At 62.2% G+C, this 773-nt stretch overlaps 1 protein-coding gene across 1 annotated transcript in view; it reads right to left on the bottom strand.

Annotated features, from left to right (window-relative positions):
- Positions 1-543: 543 nt before the first annotated feature.
- Positions 544-773, bottom strand: part of LOC105535015 — a 37,423-nt gene continuing 37,193 nt past the window's right edge. Inside the window, 1 exon segment of the mRNA XM_011973967.1 lies at positions 544-713. Within this exon segment, the coding sequence (XP_011829357.1) occupies positions 544-713 (170 nt within the window).

Consider the following 773-nt stretch of genomic DNA (forward strand, 5'->3'; position numbering starts at 1 on the left):
GAAGGCCTGAGGACAGGGCCCCAAGCTAGTCGGCGTCTGGGCGGGGTACCCCATCCCCCATTCACACTCTCGGAAGGCCCATCGATTCCCGCCTGTACTAGTTGACCGGCTCAGGCCACAGTACTCCGAGTTCAAGAGCGCGCCTCCAACGCTGACCTGCAGGTTTAATCTCCGACAAAAGGACGAAGAGTACACCCGGCAAAGCTGGGCTCATCCTGCCAGTGCTGCCAGTCGCCTGAACTCTGCACCGCGCCCTGTGGCCAAATCCCCTTTCTGGCCGGCTTCTCCAGAGCGCCGGAGAGAAAACCTTAACAGTGCAGCCAGGTGGCGCCCGACAGCCGGTGCGAGCAGCCGCGGATCGGATCGGCATAGCTGGCGGTAGAGGCCTCTCCAAGTCCCGGGCCACCTGGTATCTCGTTTCTCAGCCGGGGGCGAGCGGAGGAGCTCTCAGTTGACACGGGCCTAGAATGACGCGACACCGCAGCCGAAGGGGACTTGAAAATTTTTCCTAACCACTGTTCCGCTCCGAGGGACTGCTACCGGCTAGGACAGACTGCCCACGCGGCTCCGGGACGGGGGATCTTCTCCGCGAACCGGGAACGTTTCCGGGGACCACCGGGGCCGGCGCCCAGCCTCATCTTCCCAGCGCAGCGGGGTCCCTGGCTCCCGGCGGATTCGAAAGTTTTGAGGCGGGAGATAACGTGAAGTTGAAACTGTGAAAGGGAGAACGTGGGTGAATCGCTTTTATCCTGTCTTTTCGGAGTGGGGAAGCC

This window comes from Mandrillus leucophaeus, unplaced genomic scaffold (genome assembly GCF_000951045.1).
Source record: "Mandrillus leucophaeus isolate KB7577 unplaced genomic scaffold, Mleu.le_1.0 Scaffold1401, whole genome shotgun sequence".
NCBI lineage: Eukaryota > Metazoa > Chordata > Mammalia > Primates > Cercopithecidae > Mandrillus > Mandrillus leucophaeus.